The sequence below is a fragment of the Lutjanus erythropterus genome, chromosome 21 (genome assembly GCF_056507025.1).
Source record: "Lutjanus erythropterus isolate fLutEry1 chromosome 21, fLutEry1.hap2, whole genome shotgun sequence".
In the NCBI taxonomy this organism is placed as follows: domain Eukaryota; kingdom Metazoa; phylum Chordata; class Actinopteri; order Lutjaniformes; family Lutjanidae; genus Lutjanus; species Lutjanus erythropterus.
Window position 1 is genome coordinate 2,027,743 of NC_139337.1, and position 24,485 is coordinate 2,052,227.

General features: G+C 38.5%; 1 protein-coding gene and 1 long non-coding RNA gene across 4 annotated transcripts in view; one reads left to right on the forward strand and one right to left on the reverse strand.

The window, feature by feature from the left end:
• The window catches only part of palmdb (palmdelphin b), a 91,021-nt gene that overhangs the window by 62,223 nt on the left and 4,313 nt on the right, over positions 1-24,485 (reverse strand). For all 3 annotated transcript variants that reach the window (XM_084747103.1, XM_084747104.1, XM_084747105.1), the window contains exon 2: positions 6,128-6,177. In XM_084747103.1, coding sequence (XP_084603229.1) covers positions 6,128-6,172 — 45 coding nt within the window. In that variant the 5' untranslated portion in view covers positions 6,173-6,177. The remainder of the gene's footprint in view (positions 1-6,127; positions 6,178-24,485) is intronic.
• Positions 219-7,107, forward strand: LOC146307190 (uncharacterized). The gene is made up of 4 exons (XR_014772699.1): positions 219-386; positions 1,245-1,438; positions 1,532-1,581; positions 6,107-7,107. It is a non-coding gene; the product is annotated as an uncharacterized LOC146307190 (long non-coding RNA).

Here is a 24,485-nt window from a genome sequence, read left to right on the forward strand (position 1 = left end):
CATCAACACACTGTGCTGAGTTCCTGGATGTCACACCGATGGGGGGGGTCACTATGAGCCAAAATTAGCTCCAGGATCTTGGATCAGTGTCTCACTAAGTCCCAGTGAAAGGGGATCTCCCTGATGACGTCTGCTGTTATTTATAGCCCTGTCTCTGTCTCTGTCTCTGTCTCTGTCTGACTCGGTCAAACTCAGTGATGTCACTTTGCTGAAATGTCTGGACCATGAAAACCATTTGACAGACACAACTGGCACCATGATAATTACAGGATTAACAATCAAATGCGCCTCGCTAGGCTTCATGTTTTGTTTTCCACCCTCAGTTATCAGATGGTCGGGCCTTCATTAGGCATGTGAGATATCCACAGAAGACCACAACCAATAAGGTGTGTGGGAAACTGACTAGAGTTAAAGTGATGGTGTTCTCAAATAGATTAATCAGGCTATAAGAAAGTATACCAAGCAGTTTTGTCTTATGAGAAAAACTATTTTTTTGTAGCTAGAATCATGTCAAAGTGCTTTTTTCTAATTAATTACTAACATTCTGTTCTTACTAAGAGGGAAAAAACCTTTGGAGAAACATCAGAAATTCACAAACATCCTCTGAGTCTCACAGTGGGTGGGTGATTGACAGCTGAGCTGGCACGGGCTGGAAACTTGTACTGATAACTGTTACTTACAAGCCAAGACACACAACATTTTGTCAGCAGTGGTGCTGAAAAATAGGGACAATGAAATTTTACATTCAAACTGGTTCATATTTAAAGGAAAGGTTCACCCCAAAACCAAAAATATGTATTTTTTCTTCTAACCTATAATACAATTTATCTACCTGTTTCATGTTGGAACAACTTTTTTTTCTACTGAACTACAGTGCAGAAGGAAGCATGCATCTACTCATGGATGAGAAGTTATAGCTCAGCTGAGGAAGATGCCATTAATGTTTATGTCCTGTGCTGTCATGAGCATGAGAAAGTAGTTCCCACATGAAACTACTCACAACAAGGTCTGTTCATTATCATCAAAAATATGTAGTTTTTAACTTAAAGATCATGTAAAGCAATAATAAATGTGTGTTCTGAGTTTGTCACACCACAGAAACGTGTTATTAACCACCCAGCCAAATTTAAATTATTGAGAAAATAGAGTATATAAGTATATAAAATTAGGCCTTAAAGTCATGAAAAAATTATCAAATGTCTCTGCTCTTAAACAGTGGGGGTGTGTCTGCTCTTCTGTCTCAGTGTCAAACACCACTACGACCTAAAAACCACCTGAAACATGGATGCTCCATCTAACAGCTTTAGTGGACATGTCCAGACACCAGAGCCAGAGGACGGTGACAGGATGGTATTTTTTTTCCTTCTTTGTCTTGTTGTTGGAACTGAAGTGAGCTGAAGTGAACTGCTGGACTGATTTGGACTGAGAGTCACTGAAGGTACGTTTGTAGTTTTGTAAGTCTGCACCTCACACCAAAATGCACTCTATGCAAATATGTTTGAAACAATTTGGCTTCTTTTTTTTAAATTAGACAGAAAAAACAACATCCTTTGTGGTAAGAGCAGCTTCCTCCCTCAGGCTGTGAGTCTCATTCATCCTCAGCACTCCTCCATATCTGGTAGATTGCTCTATATTTTCATTCATCTCTTCAACAAATCCCAATCAATCAATCGATCCATCAAAGAGAAAACTACATCAAAATCTCTTTTTACAACCTTGTTGTAAAACATAAATGAATCTCCTTGTATCCTTATATGCATAGACAGGGCACGGTATTAAATGAAACAAGAAAAAATCTGAATTGGTCTTGATTATGACACAAGCACCATTTGTCACCTAGTTTTTCATAAAAGCTTTGTGAAGCCTCTGTGTGATGATATTCTGTATTTATTGCTTTCAACACTTAATTAAAACAACAATAGTCTTGCATAGCCAGATATATGTCCACAGCTCTCAATCAGTGCTGGCTACATACATTATCATTCTGCTATATGTTTTTATTTCTTGAAAACTAATTATACTCCCTGGGGTTTGCAAAGCCCAGGATGCAGGTTTTTCTGTTTTTTTGTTTGTTTTTTTTTGGAGCATTTACACACAGGGAGGTGAGCCCTGACATTAAAGTGGCTAAATCTCTGTAAGAGAAAAGCTAACAGCTGCTAGCATGTCTTTGTACCATCAATGTCCAGGTTAGACTTAGATTAACTTGCCATTTCTGCATGCAGGTTGCTGTCCCTGAGGTTGTTGTTGTTTCCCGTAGCGACAGGGATTTTAAAAACAGTAACATGCAGATAGTGGAGTGGGAGGACAATGCAACCTAAAACAGGCAAACAGTGGCAGGATTATATCCACAGTCACATTCAGTGAGTCAGACTCAGGCAACAAAGATGCTTTAACTCTAGAGCAGAGGTCTGCAACCTGCAGCTCTGGAGCCACATCGAGCTCTTTGTCCCTCTCTCATGGCTCTCTGTGGTTTTAACAACAAATGATTTGGGTTTTTTTTTCAGCAAATTTAATTTTCATTTATCACTATTTTAGAGCTAAAGTGATTATTACATCCTCCAGTTGTAAAAGTCTGTCACCTATACACAGGGGTAGAAGTAACTCATTACAAATACTCAAATTACAGTAAATAACTAGTTTTTTTGTTTTGTTTTGTTTTTTTTACTTTTTTTCAAGTCTGTAGTTTTACTTGTACATAAGTATTCATTGTACCATGTAATCTACTTAGTTACTTTTAAAATCATAATTGAGTCCTGATTACAATTTAAATTAATATCCAAACCTTTATCTACATTTTAGTAGCCAATCAGGTGATCTGATCACAAATACACCAATGGGAACAATCAGTCATAGACAAAAAACAAAACACTGCAGCAGCACAGTTTTGGAATGAAGATTTTAATTAATTTTAATGAATCATTGTCATTAATGAATTAATCACCATTAAGAATGTAACCAATTAATAATGTAACCAATTATGAGTGATGTACTAATCAATATTTAATCAATAGTATAAAAATGGCAGTAACTGCACCTCATTTAACATTGTTTTGTCTGGAAGAGCCATTTGTTTAATCTTAAAAACTTAAACAGTCAACATCAGTACTTTCTTTTTAAACTTGTAACTGAGTAGTAGTACTTGAACTTGAGGACAGATTTTCAGAACTCTTTCCACCACTGAATTATAAAAAAACTGTTTTAATGTTGTGTCAATTAATATTTGTATCATAGCCTACATCTACATATCAGCGCCTTTCCCATTAAATTTTGCCGGTGGCTAGTCTTGAGTCTCCCCAGACTAACTAAGGATGCCACATTCAAAAACAAAAAAGATAGGGGAAATAGTTGATTTAATAGTTGTGGCTCCAGACAGATTTTTTTTCTTTTCCAGCCAAAAATGTCTCTTTTGATAGTAAAGGTTGCAGACCTCTGCTCTAGAGTATTCAGTTGCATCAATCTGTTTGTTGGCTGCACATTTTCACCAAACAAGCATATTCCACTGAATGACTTTGCAAAGTGTGAAAATTGCAGAGAAGTCATTAATTCCACTTTTTCAATAAAATGCACAACTAGTCCTGATTTATGTTGCTGAACCTGAATGTTTTCAGCATTTTGCTACTTTACACTGAAAGCAAGAGAAAAATGTGGAGATGTTGTTCACAGCTGCAACATTTAGTCAACTAATCAATAAACTGTCACCACCTATTTTGCTAATCAATTAATTGCTTTGAGTTATTTTTTATGGCCAAAATGTCCATATTGTCTGATTTAAGTTTCTCAAATGTAAATATTTTCTGGTTTCTTTCCTCCTCTCTGACAGTAAATCGAATATTTCTGGGCTCCAGACAAAATAAGTCATTGATTAATCAAGAGAAACAGATTAATTGATCATAATAAATAATAATTGTGAAGATTGTGACAGGATTATTTAATCGACAATTAGTCTGAGTCATTTTTTAAGACAAAAAAATATCAGAATTCTCTGATTTCAGCTTTCAGATGTGAAGATTTTGTGGTTTCTGTTGTCCTCTATGATAAGTTAAGTATCATAAGTTGTGGACAATATTGATAACTGACACACTGATAATGAAAATAAACATTAGTTGCAGCCCTTGTACTGTCATTTTTAGGTTATTATTGCACTAATCTTACTGATCCACCTCACTTGAGATCAGATCTGGCTGTATGTGGCCCCTGAACTAAAATTAATTTGACATCCTTGCTTTAAAGCCTCAAACTGATCATATTTTGTCTTTCTTATAGTGCCACATGAACCCACAGTTCTCCCTTGAATTGAGCTTTGAAACTCATCACAGTTCACAGTTGATAAGGGGCTGCTGTACAATCAGGCAGTGTATCTTTAAACACATCTTTCCTCATGCACACACTCCAAGATTTCATCAAAATCCCATCAGAGCTGTGTGAGATATTGGATGTGATAGCGAGACTAAGAAAATTAACAAATCAGAGAACAGAGTGAATCACACTGGCAGAGACAGAGACGTGTGTGTGTGTGTGTGTGTGTGTTTATCTCTCAGGTGGATGATAATCACTTCAAAGCTCCAGAAGCACGTGTTAGCTGACCAGCAGTTTGTCTTGATGTTTTTTTGAATTGTGTTACCATCTTTCTACCTCAGATAAAAGCTGAGCTGCCTCCCTGCTCTCTGTCAGGGGAACTGACCTGCTCATCTCCTGCCAGAGCTCTGAAGGTTTTCCTCTACAGCTCTGTCATCCCGCAACCGCACACCCACACTTTTTATTTTCAGACTCGGCGTGGAGATGACTCCTGTTTCACTGCTGCATCGTGGCAGCTCGCTCAGATTAAATATCATGGCACTGATGCATTTCGTTAAATTAGAAATTAGAAACATGGACGCATTATAAATAAGAGTTTATTTGCAGGTGTTTCAGTGACGGCAGAACAGAAGAATGTGAATCACTGCATGTTTTGACTTCATTCTGCATTGGAGCCACATTTGAAATGGCTGTGAATGTTGGTGTTTAATGAGTCATCATTACAGTTTTTACAACTGCCAACTCACATTTCTCCACACTCATGAGTTCATCAAAAAACTCTTCACACAGTTTTCTTTACAGACGTGCAGATGATGGCTGCACTGAGGAAAGCTTGGACTTTATAGTTGTCCTACCCTGGCACAAATCCTAATTTTAATACATCTACATAGTTTTTGTATTAGTATAGTGCTGTATTTTATTTACCTAATTACATTTTTATTTGAACTGTATCTTTATCTGACTAGCAGGGTTGCCAGATTGGGCATTTTCTGTTTTGGGTTGAACTGTACGGGTTAAAATGGGTTTGGGCGGGTGGACAGATGTGGGCAGGTTTAGCATGAGTGACTCGTTTTTAAATACATTAAGCATGACGATATACAAAAAATATATTCATAAATTGTGTCCCTTAAATTTGCGAACACATCCAGTCACTCAGTACAGCTTTGATATGACATTAATACTATTTATTCTGCTGCTGGAAAACACCAAACCAATCTGGCCACACTGCTGACTGCTGCTGTAGTGCTGAGCTGACCTGTTCCTCTCATCTCACACATTTCATTGTACCGCTGACTCTTTGTTAACTCACATATGACCACTGAAGGCAAATTTGAACTGTTACTTATTTAGAAAAAACTTCTGTTGGAAACTAAAGATTAAATTAGAGCAAAAAATAAATAATAAATAAATAAATAAATATGCTTCAATAGTTTTCAGCAGGCTTTTTATTTTTGTCTGTTTGGCCTTTTAGTAATTCTGTGCCTAATTCAAAATAAAGTAATTCCAGTAATACAATACAAAATTATACATATTCACTGTACATATACTATATTAGACTTGCAAATGAATCACGTGGACAAAAAACAAAGCAGGCCACATAACCTGATGTCAGCATAACCACCAAGTCTTTGGACATTCAATGCCGATTTGAAAAAGTTTAAGTCAAGTCAAGTTCAGCTATGTTCAGTAATTCCTTTAACATGATAAGATATTCATTCCCCAAAATTAAAAATAAAAAAAGTCAACAAAGCAGCTTTTAACATGTGACACACATATTATTTGTATCAGAGCTTTCGTTAATTGTTCCCAGAATCACAGGACTGGTCCTTACCGTGATGGCCTGGAGCCTCTCCTTCAGCAGGTCAGCCTCCTCCATGATGGCTGCAGGACACACAGAGGACATGACAATGACTGAACAGGACGAGGAAGTGAGAGGGCAAGATAAAATCCTAAGATTATATGTCAAATAAGCTTACATATTTTTCAAGACCTTTCCTCTTTAAAGCTGTGTAAATACACAGACGTGAAAAACAGATGAGCCAATATGTCTTTTTTTATTGTTACTGAAAAATACATTAACAATATAACAGTAAATAACATATGAATGCAGCAGAAAAATATTATGTTGCATTAACAATAAGAATAAATTAATGTTACTTATTTGTTATTATTAATAATAAATTTGAGGAGTATTTCCCATAAACCAAAGACTTAAAATAAAAAGTCTATAAAATCATATTATATAGTAAAATGTTTGTGAGGAAATGTGTATCTCAGCTCCATTGTGTTTGTACCATGTATTTCTGTGTATATGTACATACACAGAATGTGTGTGTGTGTTTGTGTGTCTCTCTCTCTCTGTGTGTTTGTGTGGTGAAGATAAGGGGGCAGTTTTACAACAGTAAATTTGATACAGCCATATGAAATGATAAAATTAAATACAGTTCCACCATGTGAACTGGCAACAATGTTTGACCCTACACACATTTTTAAAAAGTGAAATAAGTCAATATATAAATACCCTGCTGAGAGAACACAGCCAGAATCAGTTACTATGTGCACATACACAAAAAACCAATTATGATACATAGCAGACATTATTTTGAGTAAAGTGAAGCCTGTGTAACCACCACAGTCTGATTTATTTTATTATTACAATACATTGTTACAGTCTCCAATTATAATGTATAAATGTATAATCTCTGTAAACAGATATCAGTCTACAGAATCTGAAAGAAAAAGATTTTGTTATCAGTACGATGCTGGTTTTTAGTCTGAGTACTGACATCACATTTCATGCAGATGAACAGTGTGATGGAAAATACATCTCAGAACCCATCGGCTATTGTCTGACAACAATTTAGCTTTTTATTTGCTTTTTTTTTTTACAGAAATATATGGATTTATGTGAAGATATCTGTTTATAGAGATCAGCCTCCAACTACATTATCATTATCACATCTTAAGTTGCTAACTGGAGTGTTAAATCTGTGAAATGTGAAATCTGTTTTCCAGATATCTGCTGGCTACACCATGAAACCCAAAATACTGCCCACTGCTAAATTGTCAGCAGACAACATCTGATGGGTTCTAAGATTAACAAATGTGCAAATGTATGTTGTAGAATATATATTTTGATGCACAAACGAAAAATCACTAGAGCACTAGAGAGATTTATTCTAGTGATTTGTTGAGAACTATTTTCAGCAGCGGACTGATACACATTTGGCGTGGTAGTGACTATTTGGAACAGCAGTATGGTGAAAAGAAAAATGTCACGAAGTTCAACAGTGTGACTCTCTGTTTTAATAGATGCTTTTTCTCCAATAGGGGAATATGCGACTAGATGGCACTCAGCTTGTGGTGCGCAAAGCACCAAAACAACAACAACAAAAACATAATCCACACACCTTGTGTGATCAGTTATATGTAGGAACTCCTTTCTGTCTGCAGTAGAATCTACTGGAACTATCTTTTGTACTCAGCTTGGCTTTGAGCACCACAAGCCAAGCTGAGTACCATTAAGTTCCATTATATTGAGAGAAGGCAGACATCTCTGCAGCCGATATCTCTAAACCTCTGCAACTCACACTGAAAAAATCTAGATGGATAAATTGCACCACTGACCAGACGAAAAATATGTATTTTTGACTCTGGGTTGAATTGTCCCATTAAAGATCTCCTGCAGACATGTATTAACACATACAGTACAGACCAGTACATAGTGTGCTCAGAACAATAATGTGTATGATAATTTTTTCCACATTAACATTCTTAAAAGGCTTCTACTCCTTCTACCTCATTAAAAATTAAAACATCTATGAATATGCAGATTGTATTCATTTCTGAAGTTTCCCTGCAGGACACAAGAAGTCTCCTGCTTCACTGTAAAGTCCTCTCTTCATTCTGTTTGTGCACTGATGACTTCAAGTTTCTACCACTACAGTGTGAGTGGAAGTATACATTATATGATACACTGTACGGGGTGACTGCACACTGGGTGAAAGGTAAACTTGCGAACACGGTGTGCGCCTGCCAACAGTGATGTACTGCAGGACATTATAACACACAATATGGATGTGTGTAAATCAGCCTTGACAGGCAGAGAGACAGAAAGAGAAGCAGCATGTCTGTGTCAAATGTCAGCGGGATGATTGATCCAGGCTGGAGGAATGGCACAGTGACTGCAGGGAATGTAACAAGGCTGTGTTGGTGCTCTGTGTTATAACGCACCGCAGTGAATCACAGACCAGAATGATCACTGAAGGTTAAGATGCACCTGACCCTCTGCACGGAGAGGACAGCAAGCTCTCACAGTGCTGTTTGAAAAGAGAGCACGGCACGAGGTCCACATCCACAGCAACGTGACGGAGGACTCGGCAACACACTGTCTATTAGGGAGTGTGCATGGAGGAAAGAGAAGCAGAGGAAAGTAAGGAACATGGAAAACTGAAAGACGAAATGGGATGTAACGAACGGTAGAAGTTATATGAGGAAATAAAAGACAAAACAACCTGACTTATAACTAACAAGCTGTTAAAGATGTTAAAAAGTAGAATCATGATGCCGATACATCTAAGATTTAATCTGAGCATGAGGATCTGTCCCTGCAACCAGTCTCTATGAATTCATATTAAACCAGTGCTTATGTTTAAAGGCAATGACACATTTTTATTGAAATATAACCATTATTATCTGGGAATGCAAATCTATTGTGGTTGCTGCACATAATGAATCAGCAACATTAAAGGAGAAATCTGTAATATATTTACCACAATAAATCATTAAATGACCATGATATGTCATCAGACATGAAGGAAACATGTTAAGTGGAAATACTTGCTCCACTTGATATGAACGCTACGGTCAAGGTGTTGAAATTTCCATGCTTTCTAACTGTATAACTGTGGATAACTGTTTTGTATGTCTGTTTCACATTAACCAGAGTTTAATTTAATTAATGCTAATTTTTTTTGCCAAATGAGTGTCTGTTAATGAGCTGTAAGAAATCATAAATAACCTTGAAGTAGAAGTAGTAGATGTTTATAACTGTTAAATTGAGCAAAATGTTAATGGAGTTTGGCAGCAGTGAGACAGACACTGAACTCACCGTCCAGAGTTTGTTATTTCAGAGCAGTGGGTTTTGTTTTCAGTATAGCAGGCTTAACTTTACAGTGACAGACAACTGACAGTTATAAACAGCTGATCAACTTACAGTGGAGGACTGTTTGTTGCTTGTTATTATCAATTTACAAGGTTGCACACGTCCTGCAGAGCTCCTGCAGCCTGCCTGTCTCTGCCGTGTCTCGAGAGGATCACATCTGGTTTAATATACAGTCTGTGGCTCTCACTCTTTGGACTGCTGTAATTATTTTTTTCACACGCAATGGCTACATATTGCTCCTTTACGTTTCCAGTATAATTGATATAGCAAAATAATGTCATTTGTAGGGGTTCAGCATTAACCATGGCCAGCCCATGGCCACAAAAATTTACTGTCACCACCAAATAGTTTATGTATCCTCATACTGAATCTGTGTGCTGAGTTCACGATCTCCTAGCTGTGTCCTCATTTATTTTTTACTCCAAAACAGCGACACCAAGAAACTTCTTTCATTTCATGTCGATGTGTTTGAGAGAGAGAGGGGAGAGAGACAGCATGCAGCTTTGGGTGACTGACATAAAGACGGAATGGGGAGAGACCCCTAAACACCACAGCGCCTGTTTAAATGAAGTCTGGGTTTACCAAACTGACTCAAACTGCTAAAATGATCCATACAGAAGATAAATACACAAATACAAAATGTGGACAATGAAAATATGAAACAGCAGTGAAAACATAGGAATGAACAGAAGCAGGAGATAAAGTGACTAGAGGCTGATACATAAGGACACAATGTGCTGCAGTGTGTGCTGTCAGTTTCATCAACTAGTGGAGAAGTCAAGCTCATTCTTAATCAGAGACACCCCATCACAATTCATGGGAAAAATGATGAACACAGGTAGCACAGGATGGCTGTGCGAAGTTGCATTCAAACTTTCCTGTGTTCACATTTGGACTTGGCCACAAATTTAAGGGCTTAATAGCCCATGAGTTCAATGCTTAAGAATTATAGTGTCTATCTCTGCATGATGACAATAAGGTGATTCTGCTGTGCCTGTTAACTCAGAACCATCTGGGAAGTGGTTCTTAGAAACTGTTTGGAAAAGGGCAGGCACTTTGATCTAGTTAAGATCTTGTTTGGTCTTAAACAGGTGGGTAATGTTGTGACATAGTGTTAACATCATGTATACAAGTCACTTTAAACTTTACTTTTTCTTAAATTTTAACGTTGACTAACTTTGGGTGAAAGTCTCGCTCTTTATACCTGTAACCTGGTAACCTGTCAATCAATACTTTTGTTGCCAGGAACAAATATCGTAAGTCAAAATCATGTACTGGCATGAGATGTATCAATAACAACAATGTATTTTTGAAGTGCTCTCTCTTTTTTAGCTTGGGGGATTAGTTTGTATTATTGACATTAACTATTTTTTTTACACCATCATCCTCCTGACTGTGTATCATGTATATGCTGAGTAGAACTGTGTGTTCTAGTGAGTGAGCTGGCAGATATGTTAATAACATCACTTATGATTAGAACTCCTATGTGCCAACAGCAGTTGCTTGTGAGCTTGTTTATTAAGATGTGATTTAATGTATCTGAGTTATAAATAAACTCTTTTCACAGCCTGTTAACACATCAGCTCCTAACATACAGTTCAGCTCTATAGCAGGACCTGCACCTCACAAAAGAATTTTCAATAAGCTTTTATTTTTAAACCTTATATACAACATGTGTGTGTGAGGTACTTGTAGGGTAGGGACCTTCTACACAGGGGCGGTCCTAGAGGGGTGTTGCCACCCCTGAAAGATACCTTGCCACCTCAGCTACCATCCCTGATTTTTGACAGTTGTCACTGGATGGAAATTTACCAATACTGAAACTCTGTAGTCTGAGTGCAAGTGAATACAGCAAGAGATAACAGATCTGTTCTGTCCACATTTTAGGTGAAGTGATGGGCTTACGTTCATTGGGAAAATACATGTATTTGTTAAAATCTGTCAAGATTTTAAAACAAAACTATTCATTGCTTTTTATTGCCACCTTTAGATATTTCTATTAAATGCCATGTTCACGCGCAAGAATTATGTAATATTTTTGAGTTAAAATATCTTCATCTGAGGGCTTTTCCAAGCAAAGATTTATATATGTGATTCTTTGTGATTAAATCTGTATATATATTTTTTGCCACTCCCTAATGCCTCCATGCCACCTTCTTGCCACCCCATGAATATTTCTCTGAATCCACCCCTGCTTCTACAGTATATATTGATCATATTCTCTCTCCCAGCTTGTCAAAAACAGCAGCTTGGTCAGTGGAGCTACACTTCAGACTATGATGCTTTATTCTTCATTCTTTATTCAGATCCCCATTAGCATCCACCAAGTGGTTACTAGTCTTCCTGGGGTCCACACACAAAACAACAACAAAAATACATCAATTTAAAATAGCACAGTATCAATGAGACTATAATATTCAATGTCAGCCCAAAATTAAGATAAAGAGATGAATGACAAAACTAAGGGCCTGAAGGTGGAACATATCCAGAACATTTCCTTGACATGGCAATGCTCTTTCTCATCATGCTGTAGATATCCCACCAGCTGAGTTCTGCTTGTACAGGGCTCCACAGTCAAATGAGCAATAATAAATATGCAATGTATGGGCAAACTTTCAAAATAAAGGCACAAAAACTACCAAGACTTAGGAACCGATCACTGTTTTTAGTTAAAGCATGTATGCCTGGCTGCCCAGGTAGCACTTGTTGGCCCATGTACAGAGGCCGAGTTCTAAGCACTGGCCAATAGGTTCAGTCCCCGCATGCAACCCTTTGTCTCACGTCCTCATCTCACTCTCACAAGCTCCACTAGGGCTGCAACTAACGATTATTTTCATTACCACTTAAAATCAATCATTTCTTCAATTAATTGATTGAAATGTCAAAAAAGTCCTAAAATGCTGAACATGTCATAGTCTTGTGTTTCTTTCTGGTTCCCTGTTTATCAATTTCATTTTAATTTAATCAGCTTTACTGGTATAATGTTTTAGATCAAACATATGCCCAAAGCAAAAAGTCATATTATCCACAATATATACAATATAATATGTTAATGTTAATGGAGGATGTGGGCTGATGCAGAATCAAAGTGGGCTGATGACAATGCATCTGTCTCTGGCTACACTGAGTTCTTATCCTGGCTATCTTCTGTGATCAAGTTTGAGTCCCCTGTGCTTCCTTTTCCCATGTTAATGAGTGTATTTCTGTCATCTACCATACATATACCTGCCATATTTCACCATCCAACCAGTGTTTGCTCAGCTGTAAGCTAGCCTCAGCCTCATTTAGCATTAATGTTATATCATGTATGCAGTTGCAACTTTACACTTTCTCACACACTTTCACTGGGTTCTTGTTTTAAAATGTGTCAGATGGAAACATTAAAACATCAGCTAGAGACTTCTCAGCTGACTCAAGGAGTTAGCATTAGCATTAGCTTACATCAGCCAGTTACACACGAGTCATTATTTTAGCCAACAAAATCCACCATCGTCAGCTAGAAATGAGAAGCTGCTTTTGTTTACTCCTCTAAGGAATCACAGACCTCGTGTTTCAACAATTACTCCCTATTTCAACATTAAATCTGCCACCGTTATGCATAAATGCAGTGCAAGAATGGACTGTTTGGCAGGCATAGCAACAATAACTTAGGGGGGCGGTGCATAGCACTGGGGTAATTAACAACTTGGCAAAATAGTTGGTGATTAATTTAATAGTTAACAACCTATTGATTAATCAACCAATCCTTGCAGCTCTAAAATTCAAGTAGATAACATACACAAGTTATGTACATTACAGACATTACACAATGCCTTAAAAATAAGTCAACACTGACACAGGACATAATCCTTGGTCCTCTGGATGAAACGTCCTGTGTTTATTACATCCATACATGACATTCTCACTCTTTGTACTACATCACATGACTTTGACTGTACATTAAAACATAATGCTAGATGAGCCTCTTCAGAAATTACCCTACTGGGATACCTACAGTGTCATAGTTTCAAGCATAGGGGCACCGATGTGATGTTTGACATGTCGGGTGATGTCAACGTAACCAACGCTATGCCAATATCAACACATATTACACTAAGGCAGTAGTTCCCAAACTGGGGGTCGCCCCCCCAGGGGAGCATGGAAGACCAGCGGAGACATAAAGAATGAAACAAACAGGAGTTTGGTGATTCTATCCTGCTTACCTTTCTTTCACTAAAATTCAATGTTTGAATCCTTTTTTTTCACCAGTTCCATCTGCAGTTATTGTTAATGATTGATAAAAATTATGGGGTGGGGGCCAAACTTATGTCACCGTATGAGAAGGTGGCGTGGCAGAAAAAGTTTGGGAACCACTGTGCCAAGGAATAGTAGAAGCAGACACAGCCAGGCCACATGGAGCTGTTAGATGAAGAGTTACAGTTGGCAGGCTCTTAATGTGGTCTGCATGTATAAGCACCAGACCCCAAGAAACCAAATGTGGGATGAAGAGTGTGTTTGTGTGGAACAATGTGGGACACGTCTCAAATGCTGAGAGACGTTAAAATTAAATAGAACTTTCTAGTTCTACCCTTCGCTGGTAAAACTTTTTAATGAGGTTACTTAGAACCCTGTTGGCTGGAACGAGTTGCCTTTGATTTTAATGAACTATGCCCAAAAATTTGTATTTTTTTTTTTTTTCAATTTTCACTTGTTCCCACAATTTATTTGCAAAAAATGCCTAAAAAAACATTTTACCATGGATTACAATTTTGTTTTAGAAAAGCTGTCATGAAATCAGGCATTTTGGGCAGCAACAATCCCCAAAACAGCCCACGAAATCCTGGGGTTTTACCATTGTCTTTAAGACCCCTCCAGGCTGCCCAGCTACATGGGGGGGGGGGGCTTATTTGGTATTATCAATTTTAGTAATATTATATTAATTACTAATTTTAATATAATTATATTAAAGGTGAATTTTTTCCCGATTTTGTGGTGTCCCCTGGAAGCCACGGTGCCCTTAGCATTTGCCAGCCGGCTCAGTTCCCAGGCTTTATTCACTGTTAAAAAAAAAACATTGAGAAAACTCAAAATTTTCAGGCAGCTGTTGTTACATAGAGCTATGGTTTGTTTTTGCAGAAGAGAAGTCTGCTTTTTCCTCCTCGTCCTTTTTCTGTGACAAGTAGCGTTTGGTGGAGGAAAGATTCTGGACAGAACCCCGAGAAAGTGTTGTTGAATTCCTTGATGAACTCTTTCATCAATGGTTCTTTCTACCACAGTAAAAAAAGGTCAATAGAACCTCCAGGGTGGGTTCTAGATAAAAACCCTTGAAGCATGAAAGGGTTCTCTGTAGAACCCTCTGGCCAGGTTCTTATTAGCACCCTTAGAGGTGGAAAGATGCTGCATAGAACCCCCCAAGAGGGGTTGAATTCCTTGAAGAACTCTTTCGTTGAGTGTTCTTTGTATCATAAAGTAAAAGGGCTGGGCTGCCTGGGTGGGTTCTGGATAGAACCCTTGGAATATAAAAGGCTCCCTTAGCCAGGGGCTAAATGCAGTGTGAAAATCCCTTTAGAAGTTGGAAAGAATCTGGACATAACACCCAGAGAGGGTAACTGAATTCACTGAAGAACTCTTTCATCAGGGTTTTTTTGTACCATAATATAAAAAGGTCCTAAGAAGAACCCCTTGGGGGTGGGGGTCTTCATAAAAGGAGAAGGGTTTGGGGTGGAACACTCTCTGCACATAGAAAGGTTGTCCTTCAGAACCACTCATATAGGGTTCTGGGTCGAACCTCTAGGTACAGCTCTTTATGTTGAGTTCTTGGTAGAACTCCCTGAAAGGATTCTGAATGGAACCTTTATAAAAGGTTCTACCGGACAACCAAAAAGGGTTCTCCTATGGGGACAATTTGTAGAACTCTTTTTGGTTCTAGTGAGCCTCTTTATTTCTCAGAGTGCTGGATTCATCTCAGTTTTACTGCTGCTCTCACAGTCAGTGTGTCCTTTACCTCCATTGATCCACACTGTAATCTGTTCCAGCACTGTCAGCCGGTGTAATTCTGCTGTCTTTCCTCAGATCAGCATGGAACTCCACTTTAATGTATTGTGCTATAAAAAGGTCATCATTTACAGGAGCTTTAGCTCTGCATGAACATAGAACAGTGGATCAGCTGACTGGCAGAGAAAGAGCAAGCAGCTGGATTTACATACTGTAGGAGGCAACGTGATCCTCAGAGATAAATAAGCAGGGACATGTTTATTTATGTGCTGCTAGTGTTCACACTGCTAGTAGCACCTGAGCTGGCTAAATGTCATCCTGTCCATGTTCACCACTGCTCGCTTCTTCAGTGTATCAGAGGGGACACAACGATTCACGTCCAGTCCATCAGAAAGGTGACAGAGTTCATACTGGCTCCCCCAAACCTGCTCTGTATGGCATTCTCAACATATCCATGTTAAAGTAATTGTAATGCATGACGCTGTGGTGGGAGAATGGCAGCCTCTGTTAACAGCTGTGGTATTACTGATGTGAAATGTTCTGAACAACATGTTCTCACTCCCAACTCAAATACAGCAGTGTGCTCAGTGGCCCTGCTGTCATAAATATGTCAAATTAAACAAGGTGATGAGCACAAAATGCAGACAAAGCAGACTAGTAACTGTCCAAAGATGTTAATAAAGAAAGAGAATGCTCAACAGGCTTATGTGAAAGGCAGACAGGTCAAAACCAGAACATTCAAAAACTACAAACAAATGAAAGGAGGGTAAAGGACGAATACCAAATCCAAAAAGCAAATCCAAAGTCCAAAAGTCAAACACAAGTTCAGAGCATAGAAGATAACACAAAAGGGTGATGACAAACTGACTAAGACACAGAGAAACACAAGGACAAGGAACTAATCAGACACAGGTGAAATGAATGGTAGTCAAAAAGGGCGGGAAAAGGTCAAATACAGGAAATAAAGTCACAGAGACAAGAGAGAAGGAAAAAAAATACAAAACAAAACAGGTAATGACCAACAAAACCCCCAAACCATGAAAACTACATCTACACCAAATTATGATGCTGGAGGTACCCCTAGTTTTGCTTGTGCTGTATTGCTAAACTATTATTGCAGGGCAATAATAAATATACAACATCTGAGTACACTTTCAAAATAAAGGCACAAAAAGTACTTGGTTATGTTTAAGAAAAGATCTTTGTTTAGGTTAAAATGAGTAACTCTGTTACATAAGTTCACATACCTACATAAATCACTTTTTCAAAGCGAAACATGGTACTTTTTTTACTGCACTACATTTGTTTGACAGCTTGAGTTACTGGTTTTCAGATTTTTGAAGATTTAGATGTTTCAGAAGGTTTCATATGTCTAGGAGTTGTTAAAAAAGTTCTCCCAAAGAGGCATTTCCCCTCTAACTTTCAATAAGGTTATTATATATTACTCATTCTTGGGACAAAACCGTATTTTGAGGGGGTTTTTTTTGTTTGTTTGTTTTGTTTTTCTCTTCAATTATGCTATACAGTATATTTTAAAAGATCAAACTCTTGGCTACTAAACCTTGTAACGTGCAAACCTCCTAGTGATAACATTTTTATTAAATGTAGAGGCCCACTCTCTCAGATGAAAAATCTGATGGAGCTGATGGAAATCAAATTTAAAGGGTCAACATTTTCATAAAAAAGTTTACCTTTATTCAAAGATGATTATAATAGCACATTTGTACACCTATGTTATCAGTAGGTGTTGTTGGTTTTAGATTCTGAAGGCTTTTAACACATTTTTAATTGTTTGAAGTTGTGAATTCTTGTCAGGGTGTTTTCTGGCACAGAGCAGGTTTAGAAAAGAAAAAAATTACCAAAATTAAAATGGATGATCTTTCCCTAATATGGTTGCTGATTGGCTTGGTTCAGAAAATGTTCAAAAAACATATATTGCATATATTTCAGGAATGGCCAAACAAAACATAGAAACAACAATAACCGCTAAGACTGCTAAGGTAAGAAATACGAGACAAACAGTGTCCATTTTGTGTCCATGACATATAAGCTACCATTCATCCAGCCCTGATTTAGGAGGTGCCATGTTGGAATTACTCACAGTTCCCCCAATCCAAGGTGTTCATTCAAATATCAGTTAAGCTTATAACAGGAAAATAAAAGAAGCATTATACTGTGCACACATACAGATAGGACCAATTCAAATGTCCTTGACAGTCCACACAGTCCACACTGCTGTTAGTCGAGAGGGACGGGATCACATGACCTGCAGTCATGTCAGAACAAGTCTGTTGTAAATACCATATTGTATGTGAGTAGGCGCTTATGTTTTTACACATTCATGCACAGCCCCCTCACACACCCACACACATACCATCTAAAATGAGCCTTTCACCCACACGTGGCTCACCCAGGCACAGCATTAATGTCAAACAGGGAAGATGGTGGATGCTCAATTGTCAGCCTGTAGTTGCTTCCACCCTGACCTCCTTCAGAAGAAGTTTTGTGGTGGTTTTGTGGTGCTACTGATGACCTGCACTGCTTTAACTGATTACCTGTTCTACTGGAACTTTGCCTGACTGGAAAAGGCAAGCTTTTTACATGTTCATTTTCTGCTAAGAAACAAATACGCCATGATTAATGTATACCACTCTATTTATAGTATGCAGATGTAGCGCCTGAAGACAGTTTCAGAGTTTGAAACTAAACCCCAAAATGTTGAGTCATTTTCACACAAATACAGGCATGAAATCTGAGAATCCAGCTCACACACCTGCAACAGTGACGGTAAGATCAGATAAGATAAGATAATTATCAGTGTGTTTACATCTTTGCACCTTATTTCATCCACAGGTCTACAGTAAAATCTGCTATCACGATCTTATTTACTGAGAGTGACAAAACTGATTCCCACGTAGTTGCTTTCAGTTGCATGCGGCTCAAACACGATGTATAGATGTGGTTTACGTAACAGTGTTGAATAAAACAGCTCTGCAGTTTGGAAAGGAAACAGGGAGTGGGAGGGGGATGGGAACTGGAAGAAGGCTGAGATTGGAAAGACACAGCAACAACTGCTGCCTTGGCCCTGTTTACACCTGGTATTAACACACGTCCTGTGTGATCAGATCACAAGTGGACAACTCTGAGTACAGCTGTGAATGCACCCAAGACACACATTTGGAGGTGTTCATCTGGGCGCATTAGTGAATGTGTCCTGGTCCACGCTGAAGGACTGCCTACTCAACTGATGTCCACAGAAACGCAGTCTGATTTCCATTTGGTTCACTGTAATGTAAATGACGTGTTTGGGCTCTCTGACCTGTTGAGATAAGCAGCAGATGTTTGTGAACGCACTGTCTGTTTACAATGATTTCACCTTGTAAATTCAGCATGAAATTAGTTTCTCTCCTTTTAAAAAAACATGGTGTCAGTTCATGGCAACATCTCTGTACTGCACTGTGGTTACTTATTTCTGAAGAGCGTTTACCTGCCAACATTTAGCAGCTGTTGGAATACACTGTTTAAACTTATTTCACTATTTACACTATGAAAGAAGACAACACTTTATTGACAGTAAACATGCCAATTTTACAAATAAAACTGTTACCAATATAGGCTGCTTCTTTGTCACCTGCAGAGAAAGTCCCTAATGTAACACATCAGGTGGTTTGTTACACAGAACCATCTGGGAAGTCATCCTTACAAACTGTTTGGAAAAGGCAGGCACCTTCAAAATAACCACTTGGGTGACTGGATGAACTATCTGTCAGTCAGATCAAACTCTTGCCAAAGCCGGTTGGGAGAAGAGTGAAACCATCTCTCCATGGAGAAAAGCTTTCACTGTTGTTCTGTGCTCTTGTTTCGATGAAGAGATACTCTCAAGTTCTGATATAACATGATGCTATCACAGTATCTATGCTAACTGCTTGAGAAGTCACCATTGTTAGTTCCATGGATGCTTCTCACTGTCATCACACCTAAAACCAAGCCTGTAGCTGCCAGTAGTCCCTCCTGATTGGCTACACTACTTTTGGTAGTAGTAGTAGTAAATGGATAACTTGAAGCCTTGCGTGATTTCACAAATCCAACTGACTTACAAGGTAAGAAATGTTCTAGAATCCCTAAAAAATGCATGGTTTTAGGAGTTGTGAAGTTTATAGTTTGTCAAACACTGTCTAAAAGAAATTCTTATTTATGCCTTGTTAAATATGTTACACATTATGTTTTTAACATTGTGTCCGTTTGTCCCAGCATGTTGGCTACTTCTGTTGGGACACTGGTTGATGCAACAAGACATTTTGGCCTTTACAAATGTAAATGATGTACGGCATGTGGTGACACTTTATAATACCAGGTGTGATGTCACATACTCAAAACTGTCCACTTATTGGATCACCAAAGACCCATGTTAACGCCAGGTGTAAAGGGGCATGTTATGGAGCTTATCAAACCATCTAACCTGTAATTTACACCAGGCGCGGCTGTGTCGCGTCACGGCTGCGGCACAGTTTTGTTCTGTCATGCACGCGACTTCAATTCCCACCAGCAGCATTTCAGAAGCATTTCAGCAGTGGAGCATTTTGCCCATCTCATTATGTTTACTTGCTCTGATTTTGTTGATTAAGTCCTCTTTCCTTGCTCTTTGTACTTCTTTTATTTTGAAAATCAGCCGGATACTCCCTGCCTTTTCTGTGCCTGACTTCCTACCCGTTTGACCTGCTCTGTGCCAATTTATGTGCCATCCGTCAAAAATAGATTTGCTGCGTATTCTCTGCGGAATGGAGCGCCAAGCCGCTTCTGGGACGCAGCTAAGACGCACCACAGAGCTTCTGGTGTAAACACGAGCATTGACTAGAATAGCCACCAATCGGCCTGAGTGCCATGGTGCAGCCATGTAAAATACGTGTAAATTATGGGTAACTCATCAACCACCTGGAATTCAAAAGCACATCAACCAGCATTGTCTGTGTGTATTCAAATGCATCAACATGGCCTGTGTTTAACTGAAACAAACCTTTAGTGGCTGTGTGAATGATGACTCATGTTGGTTGGGCACAAAAGAGTAAGAAGTGTGGTGTTGCTGTTGAAAGCTGCAAAACTTTGTAGGGAGACGGTCAGGGTGGATGGAAAAGTCAAAAAAGTGTTTGACTATGACAAATGAAATTACTTTTAGTTGTTGTTTTCTTATAAACATAATTCCTCATGTTAAAGTTTGTGTTAAGTAGTACCAAATGTGTGTTCTGAGTTTGTCACCCTACAGAAACATGTGTTAATAACCACCCAGCCACATTTGAATGATTAAAAAAAATCACAAAATATATAAAAGTATATAAAATTAGGTCTCAAAATCATGAAAAAATGATCAGTCATTGCTGCTCTGAAACACTGTGGGCGTGTCCACTCTGCTGTGTCAAACACCACTACAACACCACTGAACCAGCCTGCTCCGTGGCAGGCTAACTGTCAAGCTTAATTTAACTGTGTGTTAAACACAGTTTCCTCAAGTGTCTTTTTGTGCTCACTTCACTTTGTGCTCACATTTAGATGCTTTTCTATGTGACCAAGCATGAATTTACATGTTTACTTTAGTTTAAAAATATATATATTCATTTTAAAAGTTATGAAAATCATGTCTCACAAATGTTACTGTCAACAAACAAAACATCACCGTTTTATCTAAAAGTTTAACATTTATGGTTTAAAAAAAATTGTTAATTGCGGCTGTACTGGCCTTTCAACAATGATAACCCATTTATATTCTTCATATAGTTCAATGTGTGGGGTTTGTTCTGCAGCTGAGAAGGAAGTCACTCACATTTTCTCTTCTTTTTTTGACATCGTATCCTCTTTTCGACAGTCAGCTGTTCTGGGCTGCTTGTGTTCTCCACGCACGCTCACAGTGCAGCTTGTTTCAGCCTTGCTCAAGTTAGTGTTGATTACACGGCTTAAACCTTGAGTGGAGAGTTAAGTTAATTCAAGCCAGGCTTTTCCCTTAATAGCAGACTTATTTATCAGCCTTGATGGAATACCCCTCAGCAGTCCTGGGCTAGCTTATGTGTCCCATTAGCCTTCATTCCTTAATGTATTTTTAAGGAAAATGTTTATGGAATATGATTTTTGTAATATTAACATCACCTGAAGAGAATGACCACAATAAAGGAAATGTATCAAATATGAATAAGTATTGTCTGTGTAGATACAGTGTGATATTGACCATGCTATTGAGCAGCCTAGTATAAAAACAGATGAATTTGTCTCCTTGTGTATGTACATTTCCAGATGAACAGTAACATAAATAAAGCGCAGCACATGTGCTGGGAAAACCCAGTTCCAGGATTACGTAAATAAAGGTTGAAGTTTGAGTGACAGAGAGAAGAAGGAGGGAGAAAAAGCTACTGAAGGTCAAGCTGCTGGTTAGCTTGTCCACCTGTTGACACTATGGAGGCCTGATCCCACACTGCTGAAAATAGAGCCGCTGCCTGGCTCACAGCTGGACCAAGCTGACACTGTGTGCATGACAGAGTCTGTATGTGTGATTACAGCATTACATTTCTCCTGATGGTGGGAAGAAACCCCCCTGTCCAACACCTGTCAATCACGTTGGATAGCATGTGGAGCAGGCAAACACAACTGGGTTTAAACACAGTGTGTGTGGATGTGTTCTCGGCCAGAACCAGGGGGCTAAAGAAAGGTGCTGTCATGTAATGCCAGTAAATCTGGGAAGCTCCACCTGGACTTATGCAATGCCCGAATCGAGCAGGAACATAAGGGAGAGAAGAGTCAATAATAAATGCTATGGGCACATGCCAATGGAGGACAAAGCCAAAGGAGCCAACACTGGTCTGTGGGTGGGTGGTTCAAGTAATTACAATGCTCTAGTTAGCCAAAAGTACAGTCACTGGCATTCATGAGCTCATTGAACACTTTCCAAAGCTTCCTGGCTTGTAGACTTTCACTTCCCACCCCTCCCCTTCAAAACAAAGCTTGACGACACACTTGACGACATGTCCCTCGTACAGCGTGTTGTCAAGTGTGTCCAGTCCTGTTCTTAACTGACACATTTAAAAAGCCTGCCTTCATAGTCTGTAAATATGATGACAATATTATTGTGTATACATATATGAATATATTTAAATAACTGCATTGTTTTATTTTATTTTATTTCATTTTATCATTCAGATTATTACATTTTGAATTTAATTAATAATTTGTATATATTTTGTATTTTGTGTGCAGCATGAAGGAACTAAAACATACATTTTGTTGTACAACTCTGTGTTCTATAATGAGAATACATGATGTTGAATTCTTAAAAATAAAAAAAGAAAGCTTGAGAGCCAATCCATACAAACTGAAGAAAATGTACATTTTGTCAGCCTCTAAATATTTTGATATATTGTTTCTGATGATTTATTTTCAGGGAAAAAGTCAGCCCATTCCCAGAACATCAAATATCAGTGTTTTGTCACACTTTTTGGCGACTCATACATAATCACAAAGTAGACTTTAGCATCTGTAAACCCATCCATGTCAGGTGACATAGTAGAAAGAGCAAGACAGTCCATGTATGGAGAAGGTGGGGTAGTTGGATAGGTTCAAAAAAAACACAGGACTTCAATGCAGGAGACCAGAGTTCATGTCAAACAAAAGGTCAACATAATCTAAGGTTTTAAGTTACACAGTGTTATGTCCATCACATTGCTTGCTTCAGTTATCTTACAAAATGTATGTAACATACTTATTTGAATCTAAACCATGATCTTCTGCTGAGGCTGACCATCTAGGTTCAGTGTGTAAACGTAAGCTTAAACTCAAACTTTGTTCACAAGGCTTTCTGGCAGTGTCTCATACAGACACTAAAGGCTACCTTGTGCATCAGTATGAGATGTAAAAGGGGAGAAATCCATCTGACCTGGAATCAGAACAGGCTGGAAAGAACTTGGGAAAATACCTGCATGCTGTTCTCAAAGTTTACCAAATTGGTAAGTTTAACAAATGTAGGTTATATTACTACCATGTCTTAATTTGCCTACTCAGGCAAACATTCGCAACAATAATACACATACTGTACATTATCCTAAGACCTTTCTTTGCACAGGATGTCAGGACTGTTTGAAGTGTTTGCTCTTATAACAGAAAAATTCTGTTTAAAAATACTTCAGTTAAAGCATAAAAGGTCAGTCTGGGGAGACTTGGCTTTTGGGAGCTGTAGTGTGGCTGGTTTAAGCACAGACCAGTTGGTATGGAGTGTGGACTGGTAGCTGGAGAGGTGCCAGTTAACCTCCTGGAGACTGCTGAGGTGATTTGAGCAAAGCACCAACCCAAGCTCGCACAGGCTTATTACTGTCAAATAAAGATGAGGTTTATGCTTTATTGGAAGGGTTTTCAAACACTATGTAGCATGTTGTATAGAGTGTGTATTACTGTATCACACTGAGTGATGCATCACTTAGTTCCAGTGCCTGCATACTGTGAATATCTCAGGACCATGAGAATGTCATGCCATCTGGATGAGCCACTCCTCTGCATTTCTGTGCCTGTCATCAAACCTGCAGTTAACTCTTTTTGGTTCAGAGTTGACTTGAGAATTGAGAGTTGCATTTTTGTATTTAGTTTTGGATTAGGTTTTCAAGTTACCAACATAAAGTAATGTGATACAAACTTGCTTGGACCGTGTTAGATCCTGCCCTGCCTTCTGGATAACTTCAGGCTACTTCACAGCATGGTCCATCACCTTATTATTATTAGGCCTATATTTATTTCTTGAAGACATTTTTAAAGGTACAGTTGTTCCCAAAATCAACTGCACTGTAGTGCTATTTAGCCATCTCGATAGTTTTGGTGTGAGTTGCAGAGTTTTGGAGATATCAACCATAGAGATGTCTGCCTTCTCTCCAAGACAATGGATGTATATGACCCACCACCCCACGCATCTGCTCATAGATGAGAGGTCAATTATGGACACCATTAATGTTTACATCCCACGCTGTCAGGAGCATTAGCCTCTCATCCATGAGTAGATGCACGCTTCCTTCTGTGCTGTGAGTGTAAG